Source organism: Kazachstania africana, chromosome 3, assembly GCF_000304475.1.
Source record: "Kazachstania africana CBS 2517 chromosome 3, complete genome".
Lineage (NCBI taxonomy): Eukaryota > Fungi > Ascomycota > Saccharomycetes > Saccharomycetales > Saccharomycetaceae > Kazachstania > Kazachstania africana.
Window position 1 is genome coordinate 177,642 of NC_018942.1, and position 20,617 is coordinate 198,258.

The window sequence follows — 20,617 nt, forward strand, 5'->3', positions numbered from 1 at the left end:
TACTCTGTATGCTTGGTACTTCAACTGATACCGCTGGTCTTTTTAAGATTCCTCGTACTATAATTTAATCAATGGGGGACTTTCAGAAACTGCCAACCTCAAAAGAATATAAGCGCCCGCGCCAAAGAAAAAAAAACAAAAAAAAACAAGAGAGGTTGGTGAAGCGGGGTAACAAGCTGAAGGGTTACCCGTCAAGTTTTTGGCTGCTACCCGGCTGCAACACGTGGCAAAAACCCAGTTATTACACCAATTGACAACTGATAGAAGAGAGGAAGTGTGGGAGTCGGGAGGATGGACTTTGCATGTGATGAATCCCCATCTGTTTTGTAGCAATCTTTGGGGACGGTTTTCCCAGGTTTCCCATTGATCTGATTTTGTTATATCATCCAAGCCAAAAGAACCCTAACTAGGGTTGTTGGGTGTATAATGTAAAATAACCGGGTAAACTAGGGCTGGATACAACCTCCAGGGTTAAAATCCCAAAAAAGATAGGGCTAAATCCAAACCCTAAATTTCTCGACCAAAAAAAAAAAAGTTGAAAGCACAAATTATTCTTTTTTATTGTGATCATCGTTATAAGGATGATTATGGACTATATCACTATTAATAGGAAGAAATTGGTATTAAACAGAACTAACATTGTTTAGTAAAAAAAAAACAATTTCTGTCATCCAATAGCTTATTACACTGGAGAGATGTCTGCAAGAGAATATTACGGTGATACTAAAACACAAGTATGTTTTCGTTTATTTAGTTATTTTGTCCCTTAACAGAATGGGATATCAACGTCTGTGATAAATACTAACATGTATGCAATCTTTTTCCCCCAATAGTACAATCGTCCTAGTGCTCCTCCTCCTCAACAACAGGGCCAAAGTAGTAAAGGCTACTATCAACAACAGCAACAACCACAATACTACCAACAACCTTCGGGACAACAGCAACAGCAATATTATCAACAGGGTGCTCCACAAGGTCAACAACAATATTATCAACAACCTTATGGTCAACAACAGCAGGGCTACGGCCAACAAGGATATGGCCAACAACAACAACCTATATACGTACAACAACAACCTCCTCAAAGGGGAAATGAAGACTGTTTGACCGCATGTTTGGCTGCCATGTGTATTTGTTGTACTTTAGATATGCTATTCTAATTGCAATTTTATCTTATCCAGGCTTCCCATTATCTAAACTAAACTCAAAAACCGTCTGACTTGAAATATGTACTAATAATTATTACTATTCTGTATAAGAAGAAATGAACTTTTTTAAAACACTTAAAGATTTTTTTGTTTTACCATTTTCTTTTATTTCTATGTTACAGGATCCATTTTATATAAAAATAACTATATTGAAATATGTCATTTTATCAAATCATTTTTTCAACCCACTTCTCATGTATCTACCAATAACAATACAATGATCTCTTTCGTATGGTTCTAAAGTCAATTGTTCTAATGGTTTGATACGTTCTTCACGTAATTTTTGAACTTCTCTTGCGAAAACAGTTTCAGCATCAACAGTAGAATCGATACAGTTGGCCTTGATGGATATAACGACACCACCTTGATCCTTTAAGAACATATGAGAATTTAATGCAATGATACGGGCTTGATCTGGTTGAGCAACATCTGCAAAGACACAATCAACCATACCTAATAACATTCTGTATTTTTGTGGATGTCTAGCATCTTCAATGATTGGAATAACATTTGGTCTCTTCTTGGCCATAGAGATTAATTCTCTACCTGGTCTGTGAGAGAACTCAACAGCGTAGACCACACCTTCTGGACCAACAACATCAGAAACGTGGGAGACGGAAGTACCAGAAGCAGCACCTAAATACAAAACTTTCTTACCTGGAGCAATGAATAATTCATCTAAACCACCCATAATACCGGCAGCTAACTTAGATCTGAATGGATTCCAAACACGGTATTCAACTTTAGTTGGTGGAACACCGTCTTCCTTTGATGGTTCTTCGACAGAAATTCTCTTTTCACCATAAACAGATTCACCTGGTGCCATGTTCTTAGTAACTAAAAGATCTTCTTTACCTCTAGCAATGAAAACACCAGCATGCTTGTGTGGCTCAATAACCACTTTGGCCCCACCTCTGGCACCACCGCGCGCACCACCTCTTGGACCACCTCTGGAACCACCTCTTGGACCACCTCTTAAGCCACCACGGGCACCACCTCTTGAGCCACCTCTAGCACCACCACGGGAACCACCTCTGAAACCACCTCTGGAACCACCTCTTGAGCCACCTCTAGCACCACCACGGTTACCACCTCTACTTCCTGGTCTGAATGACATTTTATCTGCTATTTTAATATACTTTTATTATATGTGCTGTAATCAATTACCCACAAATGTACTCTACCTTTAACTATTGAGATCTCTCATTATAGTCTATAATTTTTCACAGCTTGCTTAAAATTTTCGATGAGATGCCCATTCGAACTACACAACAAAGAAAGCAAAAAAAAAAATTTTGAAAAATTTTCCATCATTTGTAACGAATACTTTACAGGTTTCAGTTGAAATATTATTTCGTGACAATCTGTAAATGGACCGATCAATTGGTATCTATATCTATATATTTTAGTTACTAAATTGCTGTAAGAATGCTATTTGTGTTTGTGACAGATTCAAAGACTGTATTTGTGCGGAATGCTTCATGAGAAAGTCAAGAACTTCTTCAGCAAAAGCTTGCGCTTCTACATTGTTGGATAATCCGTCAATTATCTTAACCATGGTATTACTGCTGATCTGAGCTTGTTCTCCCATTAAATTCAGTATCTTGAGGAATCCCATATATGCACTACTCTTTTCTTCCAGAGACTCTACATTGGCTACAGAATCACACCACCTAGACCATACATTATCTGCTGCAAATTGCCCTGATGTGAAAACCTCAGGATGTGTTATGCTCATACGGCCGATTGTAATGGCAATATTTTCCATGACAGAAATGTCTACATCTTGTAATGTCGTAGTGAAAAGGTCCAGTAGGATTCGTGACATATCGATGACATATTCGCTTAGATCAATTCTTTCACTGATTAAACCTAGGCACCAAATTGCATTTATCATCGATGAAACGCCGTCTGGATCATCATTGTGTATTATTTCAGTTCCGATAAATTTGAGGAATTGTTGCAAGTATCCACTTAGTACCTGTGGACTGTGAAATGTAACAATATCACCCAGTAATGCAAAGGTACTTTGTCTCACTTCATGTACAGGGTCCTGTAAACACTCAAGCATTATCCTTAAAATGGAATTATCGTTATTTGGGAACAGGAGAGCCTGTGATTGTGCTTCAAGACCTTGAACTAAACCATCAATCAAATCAATTGAAGTAATAGTAAAGTCCTTTTCTGGGACCATAATAGTTGGGTCTTGGTGTGCTTTTCTTTCCAATTCAACGCAGTGACATAATATCCTATAGGCTCTACTAAAGACATCTGGTGCCATAGGTAGAAATTTTTCTCCTAAAGAAGATGCCACACATGATAAACATTCCAATAAGGGCCATAACTCTTTATCATTATCAGGTAACGACGTCCATTTATTAATTAAATGAGGCAATATAACTTGCATACCGTTGTCGTCCAACAAAACTTTCTCTGCAAACCTACCAACTGCGTCATATAGAATAATTAAATTTTTTTTCTTGTACAATTGGAAACATTTGTCGAAACTTGCTAATAGGTCGTTGTATAAAAGTGTTTCGATTAACTCAGGATCACAGTTTTCAATAAAAACTGCAGTACTACTTATTGCTGCCTCCTGAACGTCCTTCTTCTTATCGACTAATGTGTTCACAACTGGTTCCAGGACAGGAATCATAAATTCGGTATGATCTTTCAACACCCAAGGTGAAAATCTTGATAATGTCCAACAAACTATCTTTCTAATAGGTGCCCAAGGATCCTTTATTTGTTCAACGAGGAAAGGAATTAATGCTGGCAACTGATCGTTAAAATATTTCATACCACCCTCTGACATAGCACCTAAAGCCAAGATAGTTGCTTCCCTTACGTACCATTTTTCTGAGGTTAAATGCTCCCTCAAAAATGGAAATGCAATCTCTATTACATCCCGAGGTAAAGCAGTAGTCAATGAATCTAATGTAGCTGCTGAACATTTTCTTAATGTCCATACTGAATCAATTTCTCCATCATCTTCATCTTCATCATCTTCATCGTCTTCATTATTGGCACCAGTGGATGCATCTGCATTTGCAACATCCTTTCTTTTGACAATGCGTGGCGCCATTGGCTTGATATCTTCGTCCTTATCTTCTAGGTAAGCATCGTCTTCATTATGAGATTCTAGAACCATAATAGTGTCATTATCGTACACCATCTTAGCCAACAAAACAGGCACAAGTTGAGGAACATATGGTTGTAAAATATGCTTTGGAACAAGTGTATTATTAACGAATTCAAATAAAAATTCACAAGCTTCAATTGCGACTTTTTCATCATCTACCGTTCCAATGATATGCAAACAAAAGTTTACTATACCATCTAAATAATCAATCAGCTTATCAGGTCTTACTTGAAGCAATTGAGTGAAAGAAACACATATTTGAATTCGTACATCGTCATGATGATCATTTTCGGCCAAACCAAATAAAATTGCAAGGAATTCATCCAATTTTACGACGAAAAATTGATTTTGTAATGCTATTATGAAATTCATGCACTTGAGAGATTCGCTTCTAATGATAGAATTTTCGTTGGAGGCTTTGATAAATCTCAAGAAACTTTCTATTAAAGTTTCAATTGGCTTGATTTGTTCTCCATTCATCCCAGTCCAATCAACTTGGAAAAATTGTCCGTTATCTTCCACGATTTTGCTGAGTGCCTTGATAGCGCCAACATTACCATTGGAGGCCAATTCCAGTAATTGAAGTAACATTTGATACCCGGTTGGATCATTTCTATGTTGCCTATAATGGGCGGAGAAAAGCGTTGTTATAACAATACCTGTAACATTTGCCACAAGGGCATTTGTGGAATTGTACAGGCCGTGGACAATATTGTTCTTGACATATTCAATATTGTGTTTCAATAAAGATTGTTGATTTAACAACGTATTTTTCAAAAGCATACCAGCACTTGCACGGTATGTACTTAACTCATTGGCCGAAAAGTTGGATGTTAGATTTTGATCAGTTTCTCCTTCAATTAGAATATAACACAAGTAGTTTAGAAATTCAGGTTGTAATTCAAAAGTTTTTAGTGACTCCATTGAAGTCATTCTTTCGCTTTGGTTTGGAGAAATAGAGCTTTTGAGCAATCCCACCAGCTCCATAACTGACTGAGGATCTGCTGACCATGATTGAGTCGACATACTTGCTATATCTCCTTGACACTTGTACTCAAGACTATACCATAAAACTCGTTATCCATATTTTTTCTATTAGTTAGTGATGGCCTGCCTGAAATTTTTTATTTTATCACGCAGTACGGAGAGTTGGTTGTCATATTAACATATTAATGATTCATATTGGATGCAAAGTTATACTATAATATATATATATATATATGAGGGTTGATGTAATATTAGTTTTCCATGACACTGTCGAGTCTTTTCATTAAATCGTCCATCCTATCAAAAATAGGATTGTATAGATTTTCAATGGTTGGATGTCGTTCACTAGCAATATGGTTTGTAGAAGCAAGAAGAAATGGTTGCTTTGTAGAGTTGTTACTGTTAATGCTCGTAGTTGATGCGATGTGTTGTGATTCCATGTTGAACTCTTCCGAACACTCGCTAGAAGGTGATTGGACGGAATTATCATCGCTATGTGCGATGAAAATGTTGTTATTATCATTTACATCATCTCTTCCCTCCTTTGAAGGAATTTCTTCCTCCGGATTGTTAATAATGGTGTCGTCAATCTGGTCGTCAATATCACTTGGTTCTTCTTGGGCTTCTGCTTCACGTTCAGTTTCTGAATGATCGTCCTTTACAAAAGTAGAAATATCTTGAATCGCTCTCGAATTAGGTATGGATGTACGAGGTTCTTCAAAATCACCGCCTTGAAGTTTTGGAGAATCATTTGTCATTTCAGAAGAAGAGGGAGAGAATTCACCAATGGTAGAAATAGAGTAGTTCGAATTGGAATTATGCATGGCTCCATTTGATGTACCTGCAAAGGGTACTGTTGGCGCCTCAAAAACCTTGTACAGTGTATGGTCATCATTGATATCATCGACAGGATCATCTGATTTTCCTTTCGGGGTTGCTGTTTTAGCATCACTTTCATCTACATCTTCTATGGATGGGCTATCTTCCTGAGGTATTTCTAGAGTTTCCTGGTTCTGTATATCTAGTGTCACATCAATATCACCCAGTTTGGGCTGCCTTCTCTTCTTTATATTCAATGGTTGCAGACTCCCGCTATTAGATGAAACGTCGCTCCAAGCATCGCTGATATCGTCATTGAAGTGCAAGTTCTTGCTTGTGAATTCGTCATAATGCTTTGATTTTTCATTTGATACACTACTTTCATCATCAGAAATTGATTCCTCTTCACTATTTCCTTCCTCTATAAATCTGTCAGCATAACTCACAATATCATTGAAACTTACAGACTTGTCACCCTTTTGGTAGTTTTTCAGTACTTCTGAATCTTCCCCTTCACGCTTCTTGATATTTTCTTTGGCACTGATAAAAGAAAGTTCCTCGGTAACAGAAACATTGGATTCATTACTATTAGATGACATATTTTCATTTTTCCAGCAATTTAATCTAGCTAATCTTTCTGGGAATGTCTCCAATATTTCGGCTGGGGCAAATCCAATTTTCCCATCCCTACATCTTTTAACTAACCACCAATATGCGTCTTGATCATTCAACAATATACAATCTTCATCCTGATCTAGTTGACAGTGTGATGAGTCTGGCCCATTAAAGGCATATAAGGCATATAACTTATCTGGATCTAGTTCTCTTGGAGGTGGTAATGATTGGTACTCTTCATCTTCATCTTCTTTGTAATAATCATCTTCATCCGAGAGATCAAGCGATTTTTCCTGAACTATATCTTCATCATTCAACATAGCACCCTCTTCATTCTCATTAGAATCCCTAGTACCATCAGATCCTGCACTAGTACTTCTATTCAACTCTAGTAAGCGCTGTTCCAAGTTATCTTCGAAGTCTGAATCAGAATAGTCCATCCCCACATTTTCCTCATTATTGTGCGTACCGACGCTTGCAGCGTCATTCAAAATGTCGTTAGTATTAGTCGTTATATTTAGATGCCCAGTTGTATCACTATCTGAGGAGTAGTCACTTGACGTTTCACTATCCTGCGCGGAAGCAACGTCATTCTCTGTATCTGCATTCCCACTCTCTTCCTCAACATCATGCCCTTGTGTGAGGGAGTTAGTTACAACTACGCTTCCAGAGACACTACTTTCATCTCTGTTCTTTCTTGCTGCCCTAGGATCCAATAACAAATCTGAATAATCCTCTATCAAAGTAGGATCATTCAATAATGCAGGATTTTTGATTGCAGCAATCGAAGTTTGTCCAAACAACTTCTCACTGTCCATTTTAGTCTCAATGAAAAAAACCTATCTGGACTAAATAACAACTATAACACGAAGATACGCCCAAACAAAGATGTCAGGTATAGGATGTTATCTATTTGTTGCTCTTGCTGACAGAAATTTCTTGCCGTATCATGTTTCAAAAATCAACTGAAAATTTCCCAGGAAGAAACATTGCGATGCGCAGAATGAGCGATGTCAAAACATTGCAAACACTGAACATTGTAGTATCACTTTGTATATAGCTTTATCTGTATCGAGTTTGCCAATGATATGCTGGCTTATATAGCTTCTTATTGTACTCATTACTGTAGATTATGGAATCAGGTATTTTACCTATCTTCTTACCATTCAAGACCTCACGTGTTCGTTCCTCTACTGCTTCTCCAAATTGTTCTTTCAATTGCATAACGGTTCTTTCATAATCTATGGCCTGCTTTTCGAGAATTTTCTCAATATTGACTAGTTCTTGCTCATAATCTAGTAGATTTCGTTCAAATTTCTCGAGTTGTAATGACTTTCTCGTTGTTCTTATTTGTATATCCTGTAATAGTTCAAATATTGAAGCCCTATCATTCATATCTGTCTTGATCATCGATTTTATTATGGCCATTAAACCGTCACTGTAGTATTCGGGGATGTTATCGAATCTTCCCAGCTTGATTTTATTTTGCAACTCACTATAGTTCTTAGCCTGGAATGGTGGGTGCAACGAGCACATCTCATAGACTACACAGCCCAATGACCAAACATCACTCAGTGGAGAATATGGTTGATCTCTTAATACTTCAGGAGACATGTAATATGGCGTCCCCACATATGTGGTAGCAAATTGAATGCTATTTCCTAAAGCTTTGGCAAGGCCAAAGTCACCGAGTTTCACTGTCCCCACTGCACTGCTGCCATTTTTTGCACTGTTATTAGTTCGACTCTTATTCCCATCCAAGAAAATGTTACCTGGCTTCAAATCTCTATGTATCACAATATTCTTGCTCCCACTGGGTAGTTTCATCCTGTCATAAATGGTGACCAAGGTTGCTGGGTCCTCACCATAATGACAACGATATAACGCGAGTAGTAACTGCGTTAATATAACCCAAATAATTTGTTCAGGAATATACTTATGCTCATTTTTGTACAAAGATATCAACTGACTCAAATCACCGTTTGAGCAATACTCCATGTACAAATATAAAACTTGCAATCTTTCGTTAAAATCCCACGAATGAAACTTGACAATGTTTTCATGATTCAATTGAGATAAAATTTTACATTCTGATATCAACTGCTGCCTTTCTTTATGATTCATATGTCCATACTTAATCTCCTTCCTAACCATGGTGGTATTGGTAGCCTTATGAATAACCTTCCTCACTGCGCCGAAAGATCCTCTACCTATTTCTTCGAGAACCTCATATTCTGAATTACACTCAGCTCTTCTATACATCTTATGGCACACGCTGGCTTCCTTAGCTTGAATGGTCTATTTGTTCACTTTTAAGTCTTCTTCATCTTGAGCTTTTCTGAGATTTGATCTTTTACCAAAATGAGTAAAAGTATAATATACATAGCGAAGCGACGGCGTCAGTAATTAAACAAAATAGTAAAATAGTACGAAATATTGAATATATATGTGAGCATAATGGCATTCATTTATATAAATTGGTAATATCATTACATAATTGTATGATTAAAACTGAATCCTTTCCGACTTGTCTGGTTTCTTTGTTAGATTTATTATCCCAATTGGCACTCAGAAACTTCACGAGCTTTTTATAGTTCTTCTCTACAACGGGGTCGGTTATATCACATGTAACAAACAAACCTTTCAAGAGCTTCAATATCTCAATTTGAATTAATAGACTGTTTTCATATAGTTTGAAAAATACCTTAAAGTCTTTTGAAAAACCTGGGTGCATGATTATTTCATTCGAAAGCCCACTCAAAAACGAGTATTTCCTTTGTAAACTGCATAACCTAGTATATTTCCCCAAAAATGAGTTGAAGTTGATATTATTGGCTTCGAATTTATAAAAGGCATCCGTCAAATCTTTCAATGTAATTAAATTCATGTTTTCCTTACTGAGTGTGCTACTAGATGATAGAATTTTCACAACAATTTCTATACCTCCAGATATAAAGTCTTTGAATTGGAGAAAGCGTAATATTAAATGGACAAAATCCGGATGTATCGTATTGAGATTCACGATCTCGATCAATACATTCAATAACTGCTGAAGAACGGATGCTAGATGTGTTGCCATTTTATTTGGCACTAATTCGTGTTGGTCTAAAATGTAATTGATCAAGCTCATAAACTTCGGTTTTTGAAATAATAATTTGGCAAATGACCTGTTTTTATTGTTTATTTGAATAGTGTTAAGGCAAACTTTGGTAAAATATTTCCAAACATGAATATTATTATTGTTATTGTTATTTTTGATATTGACAACATTTGAATTACTACTAGTGCTCGAGCCAGTAGTCGAAGTATCACCGTTATCATTAACAAAAAGGGTCGTATGATTTAGTAAGCCTAGCAGCCAATTTTCAAAGTCATCCTTTAGTATTATCTTGGAAGTTCTCGTGCTATCACCAAAATTTTTAAAGTTACTTTTGATCGGTGAATTCAATTTGAGAGGAGAAGGCGTCATCAATATTGTTCTATCTGTGGGTGAGCTACTTGAAGAATGTGAATTAAGAGAATTACCATCATTCATGTCACCGTCGTTATCATGCATAATTGTACAATGGGAGTGCTGGGTCATAAATGCTAAGGACTTTAGAATAGTATACAGTACTTGAGAAGAGTAAAACGAATCTTGATTTTTTTGTTGACATAAAAGTGGCACAAGCTTATTAAGAAGCCAATGTGATTCGTAGTCGACAGATGCCAGACGCAAAATAATCGCTTGTACTTTCTTATCATTTTGTATATGTTCCATTATCAGTTCACAATCCAAATTCGACTCACACCAGCTGTAAAAAAATGACAGCGAGGTTGCCTGTAAATATTTGTATAGCAAACGAAAATAAACTTGAGGATTATTTTTAAATTTATTAATATTATTATTATTCATGACTCCACATTGAAAGAGAATTTTATAAGGAAATGTGCGGTCTTTAAGAAAACAAGTCGTGATGATGGACTCATTATTAATAATATAGGGTATTCCACCACATTCCACCAATCTATTCCTTAATTTTGCATTGTTGTATTCAAAATCAAAAGATAAAATTGACACTACTATATCAGTATGATCTGGACTACATTTCAGCAATGGTAGTAAAGCATTTAAAATATGATCCGTTTTGCAATCCTTAAATATAGTTTGGATGCTTAATATGGTTGATTTAAGTTTCTCTCTATCTTTCAGTTTTTGTAAATAATGGTACCCGTCATGAATGGTTCCGTCATTTTCATTGAATGTGTCTAGATATAGATTATCCTTAACGGGAGAAGAAGATCTAGATTCAACAGATGGTTTGATATTTTGTAAATTTTGATTATCCATGAAATCGTCATCCCAATTGAGATCATCCTTCTCAAAATCTTCTCTAAACTGTAGAAATTTTGCAGATTTAAAGTCTAAATTTTCAGGAAGTTGAGTTGATTGTGTAATATCTTTTAACCACGGATGCTTTAACAACGAAACTGCTGAAGGTCTCTTAAACATATTTTTCTGAAAACAAAGGTTTAAAATATTTTGACAGTTGGTTGAAAGATTTTCTGGTGGTAAAAATACATCATTTTCAATGGCGTAATATATATTAATATCCATTAATTTATGAAATGGCGGATTGCCTGTCAATAACTCTATAATAGTAGCACCAAGAGACCAGATGTCGCTCAAAGTAGAAGCACCTTTGTTTGTAATAATCTCGGGGGCCATCCAATTTAATGATCCAGCTAATGTCATAGCAGAATTAGCCACACTGGTGGATACACCAAAATCTGCTAACTTGATGGTATTGCTGGCATCCAAAAGTAAATTAGCTGCTTTAATGTCTCTGTGGATAACACCTTGTTCGTGCAAATAAACTAACCCATTTATAGTCTGCTTGATGTATATTCTAGTCTCTTTTTCATTCAAATGCTTTTCAGGTCTTTGCATCATTAGGTTTTTAAGAGAACCATGGGACGCAAATTCGAGAATAATGTACAAATTGGACAGTTTTTGTATAAAACCATGATATTTTATGATGTTAACATGGTCTAAATTCTTTAATAAATCGATCTCTACCATGATATCTTGAAGCTCCGTATCATTATTATAATATAGTTCTTTGATAGCAACGACTTGTTCCGTTCTCCTATTGATAGCTTTATAGACGATACCATATGAACCCTTCCCAATAACTTGCTTCAATTGATAAGATACTGAATTTGTGGACCTCTCATTTGTTTGCTGTGCTGGTGTCACGTTAACTTGATCTTGTATCTTTGAGAAAGGCACCATGTTCTCACTCAAAATGGTAATTCCTTTTTAATTATCAGCCACCAGAGAATATATCAATGAAATAAACAGCAGAATTGAAAATATATCGAATATATATTATGATTGATCTATTTTCACTGATCGTACAATTTCAAATATCTAAAATTGGAAATTCGCTTTATGAAACTTGAAAGATCAAAATATTTTGTACAAAAGTAAGACATATAGACATCGATAGATTGATAGACTGAGTACACTGGGATTGTCATGTCGAGCGAACACATTACTGACACAGGTGATACGCCGTTAAGTAGGCCTCTGCTGAAATTACAATTGTTAAATTGTCTCAGAAAGGGCAAATATGATGAGTTAGTTCTTCTTATAAACGATAAATTCAAACCCAGAGACAATCCAGATGTTATTCAAACCAAGAAATTGATCCTACACTATGCTATTCAGGTCGAGACCCCACTCCAATTGATCAAGGATATAGTCGGCAAAGAGGACTTCAGGGAGATAATAAAAATCAACGAACAGGATGATAATGGTAACACGCCGTTGCACTTGGCTGCAGCACAATCTAGACTCGATGTCATCCTGTTCTTGCTAGAACAGCCAAATATCAATGATTGCATTGTGAATAAGCTAAATTTACAAGCATTCGAAATGTGTAAAGATGTCAATATCGCACAATTGATGCAATACAAAAAATCTACTTACATTGCAGAAATTGCTACAGCATTCAAACTTGCCTTCAATAACAGAGATTTTGAGCACTTGGAATCTATATTATCCAATCAACGAAACGCTCAGTTGTTAGATATCAATGGTATCGACCCAAAAAGTGGCGATACTGTCCTCCACGAGTTCGTAAAGAAAAGGGATGTGATCATGTGTAACTGGCTACTAGAACATGGATCTGACCCATTTAAACGTGATGCAAAGGGAAGACTACCAGTAGATATAATCAAAAATAATAATGACGGCGCATCTGCAGATTCTAGTATGCCACCTTCAAACACAACTAGGATGGCCATTGATATGGAACTCAAAAAGATGCTTGAAAAAGCCGCTACCGAACAACCTGTAATCGATTTTGATGGTAGTGGTAATGCGATTGATGTCACAGACTCTAACGTCAAAATACCAATGCAGCCTACAATGAAAGGCTATCTTAAAAAATGGACAAACTTTGCACAGGGTTACAAATTGCGATATTTTGTACTTGGTGAAGATGGTAGACTTTCTTATTATATAGATCAAAATGATACGGCAAATGCTTGTAGAGGTTCGTTGAACGTTTCAAACTGCACGTTACATCTGGATTCATCTGAGAAATTAAAATTTGAAATTATAAGCAATAGTAATAATTCAGTAAGCTGGCATTTGAAGGGGAATCATCCGGTGGAAACCAATAGGTGGGTTTGGGCTATTCAAGGTGCAATAAGATTTTCAAAAGATAAACGCAAAGAATTGACATCATCTCGTTATGATCATGTTTCGAATAATGCGCCTCTTAATGACTTGAATTCAATTATCACCCCGGCTTCTTCTGTAAAAGAAGAAAGGCCAACTACGGAAAATGTGACCAAAACAGGAGATGAATCAACCAGACAACAAGATTCCATGGTCTCTGAGGAACTCTATTCTGATGAAGAAGAAGATGTTGACTTCACAAATAATGAAATGTTCAACTTTCAGCAATTAGATAACGGTGAAGATCTGAAAATAACATATGGACCTTACCAGCAAAAGTTAGACACCTTAAAAGAATCAATTTCCTTAGAATTGTCATCCTTAAGTGAATTGGTGACGTCAACAACTTTGGCTTCCACTGATAGATCTCCTGGAAATGAATTTTTTGAGACTATCAGTGATTCTTTGATAACCTTAGCTTCCAACTTTGAAAAATTGAATTCCTTAGGTGATAAACGTGACAAGAAATTGATATCAATGTTAAGTAAACAATATGATGTTAATAATATCTGGATCAAATCTATGAAGGAATTAGAGCTTGAGCTGGTTGAAAAAGATACAAAATTAATAAATTTGGACAAAGAAAGGAAAAGACTGAAGACTCTTTTAGAAACTACTGCCGAAACCTCGTCAAGGAATACAGCAGATGAAGCAAATAACGAGACACTGAGAGAGATTGTTAAATATATTAATAGTGAAGGAGAAGATGAAGAGGACACAGACGCAGATGAATTTTTTGATGCAGAAGAAGCCGACAGTATTAGTACCCAGATTGCAGATATTACTACTTCGAAAGATCTTGGAGAAGAAGTACAGGAGGATGCTTTTTCTGAAAAAGCTGTTGAACCAAGTTCAACCGTGGTGACCACTGGTCTACAATCTGCAATATTAGATGTGCTTGAAACTGATCAGACCTTTAAAGGTTATGAACAAGAATTTAGAAAGACTTTAAAGCTGGATAAAGATAACAGACCAAAAGTGAGTTTGTGGTCAGTATTAAAGTCGATGGTTGGAAAAGATTTAACCAAAATTGCTTTACCGGTTTCGTTCAACGAACCTACATCCATGCTACAAAGAGTTTCAGAAGATTTAGAATATGCATCATTGTTGAGCCAGGCAACAAGGTTTCAAGACTCTACCCTAAGAATGCTTTACGTAGCAGTATTTACCGCGTCACCATATGCATCTACCATCAATAGAGTGGCCAAACCTTTTAATCCTTTACTCGGTGAAACATTCGAGTACGTAAATAAGGACGAATCATACAGATTTTTCACTGAACAGGTTTCACATCATCCCCCAATTTGTGCCACATGGACTGAATCCCCCAAATGGGATTTTTATGGTGAGTGTAACGTTGATTCAAAATTCAATGGTAGATCCTTTAACGTGCTACATTTGGGTAAGTGGTTCATTCAACTAAGACCGGATAATCTTAACGTACAGGAAACATATAGTTTCAAAAAGCCAGATAATGCAGTGATCGGTATTTTAATGGGTAAGCCAGAGGTTGACAATTGTGGTGACGTTAGAATCGATAATCATGCCACTGGAGATTATTGTCTCTTACATTATAAGGCAAGAGGATGGACATCTGCAGGAGCATTTGAAGTAAGAGGTGAAATTTACGATAAGGATAATGTCAAACAATGGGTCTTAGGGGGGCACTGGAATGAATCGATATATGCAAAAAAAATGATAAACTCAAGTTCCGATCAACTTAATGTAGAATCACTGCGACTAGATGATTCTAGTGTAGCAGATCCTAAATATGATGGATCTAAATTTTTGGTATGGAAGGCTAACAAAAGAATGCCAGATGTTGCCTTCAATTTGACTTCTTACGCTATATCATTAAACGATGAAAATCCAGAACTTTTGAAATGGGTTGCACCAACTGATTCAAGATTGAGACCGGATCAAAGAGCCATGGAATACGGTGAATATGACAAGGCAGCTGACGAGAAGTATAGACTGGAAGAGAAACAGAGAGCTATACGTAGAGAAAGAGAGGCTCAAAATATCAAATGGCAACCAAAATGGTTCAGAAAAGAAGCACATCCCGTCACTCACGAACCTTTTTGGAAATTTGATGAACAATATTGGAAATCAAGACAAACACATTCGTGGGACACATGCGATGATATCTTCTGAACCTTTGTCATATACTTTATTGTCTATATAAAAATATCATTTTCTTTTGCATAATCCATCGAGAAAATTATTGGAATACTAGATCATGTCGGATAATTCAATATTGATCCGGAAAATAGTTCGAAGAACAAAGCAGAGTACATCTATATATATATCTAGGTATAAAAAAATTTAGGATGAAATTATTGATGTATCTAGACTTGCTGGAAGACGAACCATTGTGACCAATTATTATGCCTTACGAGACTATTCAAATCAACACACCGCCACCTTATTTAACACTAAATCGTTCTGAAAAATTACCCACTGTATTAATCATCGCTGGTTCTGACTGTAGTGGTGGAGCAGGCATTGAAGCAGATTTGAAAACTATAACAGCACATAGATGTTATGCTGAAACATGTATCACTGCAGTTACTGTACAGACTCCTGTCTCTGTCTTTGACGTTCATAATATTCCAAAGAGCATAATAAGTGGAATTTTAGATAATAATTTGAGAGATATGAAATGTGATGTGATAAAGACCGGTATGTTAACATATGATGCGATTATTTCTTTAAATGAAAAGTTAGAAAAGCTCGATGAATTACCTAAGCTAGTGATCGATCCCGTTCTTGTAGCCACTTCTGGTTCTACATTAACAAAAGACGAGCTAGTTGGGTTAATGAAAGAAAAAATCACTCCTTGGGCAACACTATTGACTCCAAACATCCCAGAATGTTTTAAATTAATTGGCGAAGAAAGGAATATCAGGAACCTTGATGATGTTTTTCAGCTAGCTAAACAGGTGATGTCAGCTTGTAGTTGCTCAAATTTGTTAGTCAAGGGTGGTCACATACCATGGGACTCTAGCGATAAAAAATATATCACTGATGTCCTGCTACTTGGCAAAGAAAAAAAGTTCATTGTATTCAAGGGCCATTATGTCGATACCGCTAACACGCATGGTACTGGATGCTCTCTGGCTTCCTCCATTGCATCGAACTTAGCTCGTGGTTATTCTCTACCTCAAGCTGTATACGGTGGGATTGAATACGTACAAAACGCGGTAGCTATTGGCTGTGATGTCACTAAAGATCATGTAAGGATAAATGGACCAATTAATCACATTTATGCCGTAGAAATACCACTCGAGAAAATGATTGCAGATGAATGTTTTGAAGCGGATCATATTTTAGATAAATATTCTATGAAATTGGCCAATAATATTGGTATTGGAAAACCATTAGAGAAACCAAGCTTTGTCAAGTATTTACAAGAACACCCAAGAGTAAAACCTCATTGGCAATCATATATCAAACACGATTTCGTCAAGAAAATAGCTGATGGAACTTTGGAACCTTCAAAATTTCAATTTTTTGTGGAACAAGATTACTCATACCTCATTGATTACGCCAGAGTGCATTGTATAGCGGCAAGTAAGATGCCTTCATTTGAAGATATGGAAAAGGAATTGACTATTGTAGGTGGTGTCAAGAATGAAATGCAACATCATAGAGAAAGACTACAAAATCATTTCAACGTGACGGAATCTGAGTACTTTGACAACATTTCAAGAAGTACAGCTTTGAAAAACTATTCAAGGTACTTCAACGATGTTGCTAAGAGAGGTAACTGGCAAGAACTGGTTACTGCTTTGACACCATGTCTTATGGGATATGGCCATGCATTATATACATTCGAAGATTCGATTTCAACCAAAAATCCTTTGTATCTGGACTGGTTGAGTGTGTATTCATCAGAATGGTACCGTAAAGCGATGGAAGATGGTGAAATTCTCATGAACCACGTTTTGCAAACCTATCCCTCCGAAAATGTCGAGGCTTTGGTACAAATCTATGCTGATGTTTGCGAACTTGAAACTAAATTTTGGGACTCTGCTTTGAACTTTTCCCCAGAGAATAACTAATTGTATATATTGTAACCTATATAAACTAACGACGTGACAATAGAGATCATCTATTTGGCGATCAAGACTTGTTTTGCATAATTTGTTTTCTTCTTTAGGTAATTGTCGTTGATCTATTTTCAGTGTTTTTTTTGTTTTTTCACTTTGAATTGCAGTGTAATATTGAAAGAGATATTTTTCATGATCAGAGAGAAAAATCCTTGGGAACAAAGGCATAAAATCATTATTTCTAAAGTCGTAGAGCTTTGATACAAGCAAAAAGTCCTGGAAGCTGCTGTGGATACGTAATCAAATTCTATATCGGGACGATTATTATCCAGTCTTTATTACTCTTTTCACGACTGAATTGATTCAAGGGGAAGCACATTTGTCAGACCAATAAATTTGACCAGCCTATAAGTGTTTTATTCGTCATAGATAGCAGAAAGGAGTACCATATTCTAGCATATTTTATAGATGGCATCGACCGAATCAACTTATAGAAGCAACTTATTGTTTACTAACACTCTGGATGAGGATTTTTATGTTTTGAAGAAAAACTGTAAAAGTGACTTTTCACACTATCAAAAATCTTTTGCATCTTCATCCTCCTCATCATTATCGTCTTTACTTGATTTTAGACCCAATTCCTCTTCAAATGATAATATATTGCAGCCTGATAATTATGTCAAGAAAGTGACACTGCCCCTGGATAACTCAACATATTTTCTTCAAACTGAAGAATGTCTCGATAATACAGAGGATATTTTTTCACCTGAGAAGATCGTGACCAATTTATTCAAGAAATATGGTGATCCCACTGTGATGACTACAGGTAAATTTTCTAATAACACAAATAGTGAAATTTTAAATTCCGAAAGACATAAGCTAAGTTCAAACCAAGAGGTAGCTATATCAATGAAAGGTGAAGCCACTGAACTCATGAATAATTCAGAAGTGCTATGTTCACCTGACAGCATGGAAATAGACCAACAGGGTGAAATATATGAATTTGAGGGTATTTCCAGCTTGAATAAAGACTGTCAGGACCCTCATGAGCCTGAAACGAAACGCTCATATATTGATCGTGACACTGAGAGAGTTACATGTGCTTTTGAAAGTGAAACTACTCTACTGGCACATCAAAATTACGTCTCAACTTCTGTAAACGCTAACCATGAAGATGCTATTCCAAAACTTTTCATGCAGTCGTCAGCTTCTTCAGATTCTTCAAACTTTTTATCATACCCAGTATTAGATGACACCAATGATTTAATTACTACCTCAACCTCCATCGTCATGCCCATATCCACAACGGTATCTAAGAAATCAGGAATAATACCCCCTTCAGAAAAGTTTACCGATTGTACAGCTCCAACAGGTGGAAAAGTAACCAACGCCATATGTTCAGACGAAGTTTTTAAATGTACTTTGGTCAATACAGTAACCAATAAGCCTTGCTTTCAAGAATTTTCAAGACCATACGATCTCACAAGGCATCAAAATACTGTTCATGCAAAGAAAAGATCTGTATTTCGATGTTTAGAATGTATCAGAACTCATGGAGAAATAGGTTATCAAAAGACTTTCTCGAGGTTAGATGCATTGACAAGACATATAAAACTTAAACATGAAGGTTTGCCCACAGAGAAACGACAAGAGCTTACACAATATGCTAGAAAAAACTTGGAGTATATAATGACATGAAATGAGTGTCGTCGTATATATACAAAGAAATTCATACACATAAAAGAAAGTAAAAATATTCTTCACTTTTTTGAAAGCTGAATACCTTCGGTCATATCTATCACAATTGTCATAAAATATAAATTACATATTAGTTTGAAAAAAATCATCATCAGATCATAATAAAAAGTTTGACACACCATTATTGAAAGAAAAAATTAGAAGTTATGGATTATTTTCAAAACCTTCTTTGCGAACCTTTTCAGCATTAATCTTGGCAGATTCTGGGTCTAAATAGAAGCTTCTTACCAATGTAGAGGTGTGTCTATCCAATTCGACAACCAATGGGATACCGTTAGGAATATCAATTCCCTTTATATCTTCATCGGATATGTTCTCAATTATCTTTAGGAGTGATCTAACTGAACTACCATGGCCCACAATCAAACAAGAACTTAGTCCATTTTCTTTGCCGAGTCTTAACACAACATCGTTTAAAAATGGTTTGATTCTTTTTTCAACATCTGCCAAGGATTCACCAGCAGGTAATTTTTCGTTGTTAGCCTCTTCATCACCATATTTCAAGTGTCTGTTCGGCTCTTTAAAATCGTAGCCAGTCGAAGAGCCTTGCTCATTTGTTTCTTGGATCATTTCTAACTTCAAATCGACCTTAGGAGGTTTCCCATTGTAATCTCTTCTGATGTACATGTATTGGTCATCTCCGTATTCTTTTAAAATTTCAGGTTTTCTCTTACCTTGCCATGAACCATAATGACGTTCATTTAATCTCCAGGTTTGTAATACGGGTATTGTACCCTGATCCTTACGCAAATCTTCCATCTTTATATTGGACAAAGTATCTGGATTTCCACTTATGACGGAGCTAGTACCTTTCAATCCTAATTCTTGAAGAAGAACACTCATAGTTTGTTGAGTTCTAACCAACCTCGAAGTGAAACCTATTTCAGGCAATGGTACTTTGTTTTGTTCACAATAATCCTTAATTAAAGCAGCTGAATGTTGTGCCTGACTCTTACCTTTATCAGTCAATTTGGCATCAATCCAACCGCAAAATATATTTTCATGATTTAACTCACTTTGACCATGTCTCAACAAAAATATCTTGAAGGTTTCCAATTCTGCGGTCATTTCGTCAGCAAATTACAGCTTTTTACTACACCTGTGTTACCGAGCTAAAGCTTCGAAAGAATTATGAACTATTTACTTATATAATTTTACTTGATGGGCTGAACTTTTTTTTCTTTTGTTATCACCCTTTCCTTACAAATTGCAAGGAAAAACTAACACGGAAAAATAGTCAGGCAACATTTTGACGCATCCCAAAGCTTTATATTGATTAGTTAAGAAAAAGCCATTAGAACTTGTA

The 20,617-nt window shown here is 36.1% G+C and overlaps 10 protein-coding genes across 10 annotated transcripts; 4 read left to right on the forward strand and 6 right to left on the reverse strand.

Annotated features, from left to right (window-relative positions):
- Positions 1 to 695: 695 nt before the first annotated feature.
- Positions 696 to 1,160, forward strand: CPP1 (cysteine-rich palmitoylated domain-containing protein CPP1; the record flags this gene model as incomplete). The annotated part of the gene is made up of 2 exons (XM_003956169.1): positions 696 to 734; positions 834 to 1,160. The coding sequence occupies 2 exons, from the start codon at positions 696 to 698 to the stop codon at positions 1,158 to 1,160; spliced, it is 366 nt and encodes a 121-aa protein (XP_003956218.1).
- Positions 1,161 to 1,380: 220 nt separating this feature from the next.
- KAFR0C00890 (rRNA 2'-O-methyltransferase fibrillarin family protein) lies at positions 1,381 to 2,325 on the reverse strand (the record flags this gene model as incomplete). Its single annotated transcript, XM_003956170.1, has 1 exon — positions 1,381 to 2,325. The coding sequence occupies one exon, from the start codon at positions 2,323 to 2,325 to the stop codon at positions 1,381 to 1,383; it is 945 nt and encodes a 314-aa protein (XP_003956219.1).
- Positions 2,326 to 2,613: 288 nt separating this feature from the next.
- On the reverse strand, positions 2,614 to 5,376 carry KAP104 (Kap104p; the record flags this gene model as incomplete). Its single annotated transcript, XM_003956171.1, has 1 exon — positions 2,614 to 5,376. One exon carries the CDS (start codon positions 5,374 to 5,376, stop codon positions 2,614 to 2,616), a length of 2,763 nt encoding a protein of 920 aa, XP_003956220.1.
- A 212-nt stretch (positions 5,377 to 5,588) lies between these two features.
- BUD14 (protein phosphatase regulator BUD14) lies at positions 5,589 to 7,589 on the reverse strand (the record flags this gene model as incomplete). The annotated part of the gene is made up of 1 exon (XM_003956172.1): positions 5,589 to 7,589. The coding sequence occupies one exon, from the start codon at positions 7,587 to 7,589 to the stop codon at positions 5,589 to 5,591; it is 2,001 nt and encodes a 666-aa protein (XP_003956221.1).
- Positions 7,590 to 7,833: 244 nt separating this feature from the next.
- Positions 7,834 to 9,033, reverse strand: KIN3 (serine/threonine protein kinase KIN3; the record flags this gene model as incomplete). The annotated part of the gene is made up of 1 exon (XM_003956173.1): positions 7,834 to 9,033. The coding sequence occupies one exon, from the start codon at positions 9,031 to 9,033 to the stop codon at positions 7,834 to 7,836; it is 1,200 nt and encodes a 399-aa protein (XP_003956222.1).
- Positions 9,034 to 9,235: 202 nt separating this feature from the next.
- On the reverse strand, positions 9,236 to 12,046 carry CDC15 (serine/threonine protein kinase CDC15; the record flags this gene model as incomplete). The annotated part of the gene is made up of 1 exon (XM_003956174.1): positions 9,236 to 12,046. The coding sequence occupies one exon, from the start codon at positions 12,044 to 12,046 to the stop codon at positions 9,236 to 9,238; it is 2,811 nt and encodes a 936-aa protein (XP_003956223.1).
- A 246-nt stretch (positions 12,047 to 12,292) lies between these two features.
- On the forward strand, positions 12,293 to 15,655 carry KAFR0C00940 (uncharacterized protein; the record flags this gene model as incomplete). Its single annotated transcript, XM_003956175.1, has 1 exon — positions 12,293 to 15,655. The coding sequence occupies one exon, from the start codon at positions 12,293 to 12,295 to the stop codon at positions 15,653 to 15,655; it is 3,363 nt and encodes a 1,120-aa protein (XP_003956224.1).
- Positions 15,656 to 15,888: 233 nt separating this feature from the next.
- On the forward strand, positions 15,889 to 17,565 carry THI20 (trifunctional hydroxymethylpyrimidine kinase/phosphomethylpyrimidine kinase/thiaminase; the record flags this gene model as incomplete). The annotated part of the gene is made up of 1 exon (XM_003956176.1): positions 15,889 to 17,565. The coding sequence occupies one exon, from the start codon at positions 15,889 to 15,891 to the stop codon at positions 17,563 to 17,565; it is 1,677 nt and encodes a 558-aa protein (XP_003956225.1).
- A 456-nt stretch (positions 17,566 to 18,021) lies between these two features.
- On the forward strand, positions 18,022 to 19,251 carry KAFR0C00960 (uncharacterized protein; the record flags this gene model as incomplete). The annotated part of the gene is made up of 1 exon (XM_003956177.1): positions 18,022 to 19,251. One exon carries the CDS (start codon positions 18,022 to 18,024, stop codon positions 19,249 to 19,251), a length of 1,230 nt encoding a protein of 409 aa, XP_003956226.1.
- Positions 19,252 to 19,455: 204 nt separating this feature from the next.
- Positions 19,456 to 20,379, reverse strand: GPM3 (phosphoglycerate mutase family protein GPM3; the record flags this gene model as incomplete). The annotated part of the gene is made up of 1 exon (XM_003956178.1): positions 19,456 to 20,379. One exon carries the CDS (start codon positions 20,377 to 20,379, stop codon positions 19,456 to 19,458), a length of 924 nt encoding a protein of 307 aa, XP_003956227.1.
- Between the last annotated feature and the right edge of the window lie 238 nt (positions 20,380 to 20,617).